The sequence below is a fragment of the Trypanosoma theileri genome (genome assembly GCF_002087225.1).
Source record: "Trypanosoma theileri isolate Edinburgh chromosome Unknown TM35_Tth_87_V1, whole genome shotgun sequence".
In the NCBI taxonomy this organism is placed as follows: Eukaryota; Euglenozoa; class Kinetoplastea; order Trypanosomatida; family Trypanosomatidae; genus Trypanosoma; species Trypanosoma theileri.
Window position 1 is genome coordinate 7,208 of NW_021639929.1, and position 1,512 is coordinate 8,719.

General features: G+C 38.0%; 1 protein-coding gene across 1 annotated transcript; it reads left to right on the top strand.

The window, feature by feature from the left end:
• Positions 1-1,074: 1,074 nt before the first annotated feature.
• On the top strand, positions 1,075-1,512 carry TM35_000871010 (surface protease GP63; the record flags this gene model as incomplete). The annotated part of the gene is made up of 1 exon (XM_029031448.1): positions 1,075-1,512. A coding segment is annotated over one exon (438 nt), but the record flags the coding sequence as incomplete, so codon positions are not given.

A 1,512-nucleotide genomic window follows, 5' to 3' on the forward strand; every position in this document is an offset into this window, starting at 1 on the left:
GGTAAGCTGAGTGGGTTTGTTCTTTTTGGTGCCTTATTATACTGCACTTCTCTCTGTTATTAAGCATCGGTACCTATGGGGTACTGTTGTGTGTGTGGATTCACTAATTGGGGTTTATTAATAATGTTCTATGTGAAAGCATGAATGGTGTATTTTGAAGTTTAATGAGATGTGTTCCTATGAGGTACAATTGGTGTGATAAGGCTTTCTGGTGTTATATCTGTGTGTTTACCTTTTTGCTCTTTGTGTTTCCTATTTCTTAGTTTATGATGCACTAGTGTAGTATTATAAATAATAAAAGTGATGCCCTGTATGCTATTTGTGTGTGTCTGCGTTGTTGGCTCTAATAGAGCCACACTTGTGCAGCAGACATAGCAGGGATAAGGGGTTGTTCTGGTCCCATGTGTGTGTACGCACATTCTCGATGTGGGTAAGGAAGGGAAGAGGGACAGCTGCCAGTCTACAGTGTAAGATGTACTGTACATGATGTGTTTACTCCTTCACTCTCATGAAGTGAATGCTTGCCATTACTGTGAAATGGAAGGGGGATTAGTGTTCAGTGAAAATATATAGAATCCTAATTGGTATTGTTGATGTACGGCACTAGTAGTAGTGTAATCATCAATAGCCCAACCAGTCAGAGTACTCTGGATAGCAAGAGTAATGGTAACATAGTCTCTCTCTCTTGGTGGGTAGTTAATGGCTTTTATTGTGGATTCTTATTTTGTTACTGTTAGTTATTATTCTTCAATGTTTGACAATGGTAACTGTGCTATATTCTGTGGCTGATGATGATGATGAGGATGATGATGTACTTTGTGGTGGTTTACTGTGTTTGTCATTTGTGTTTTGGGAATATATATTTTTCTTTTCTGATTATGATTGTGTATTATTTTTTTTTTTTTATTTGCTCCAATGAAGGTGTGAATTGCCGAATACGTTAGAGTGTGAGTTATTACGTACTGTTCATGTTGTCCAACCCTTTGATGTGAATCGTAAAAAAGAATAGAGGCAGAATAAATAAAGAAAATAATCAGAGAAAACTTATATATAGAACGGTACAATAACAAAGTAATGAAAAAGTTGTTGGAAATGATAATATCTGTATTGTTGTTCTTGTTGCTCTTGCTGCCCTGTGTCTGTGGCCTTGTAGCTCTCCGTGATGATAGTTGCAAGTACGATACTACTGTGTGGAAGAACATGAGGAATAAAACTGATTATACACCTTCTTCTATTTCTATTGTACGGGAATTACCTCAAAATGGTAAGAGTACCGTTTCCCTCTACACAACAACAACAGCAACTACTACTACTACAGTAAATGGCGAAGAAGAGGATTGGATGCCTATTCGTATTCATGTGTCTTCTGAGGAATTGGATAGAGCGATGAGGCGTTGCAGTAGTGGAATGACTGATTCTTCACATAGACACTCTCCATCATGCCGTGATGGAAATGTACTCACACCTCAGAAACGAGACATTCTGTTGAATGAACTCCTTCCTGCAGCTATT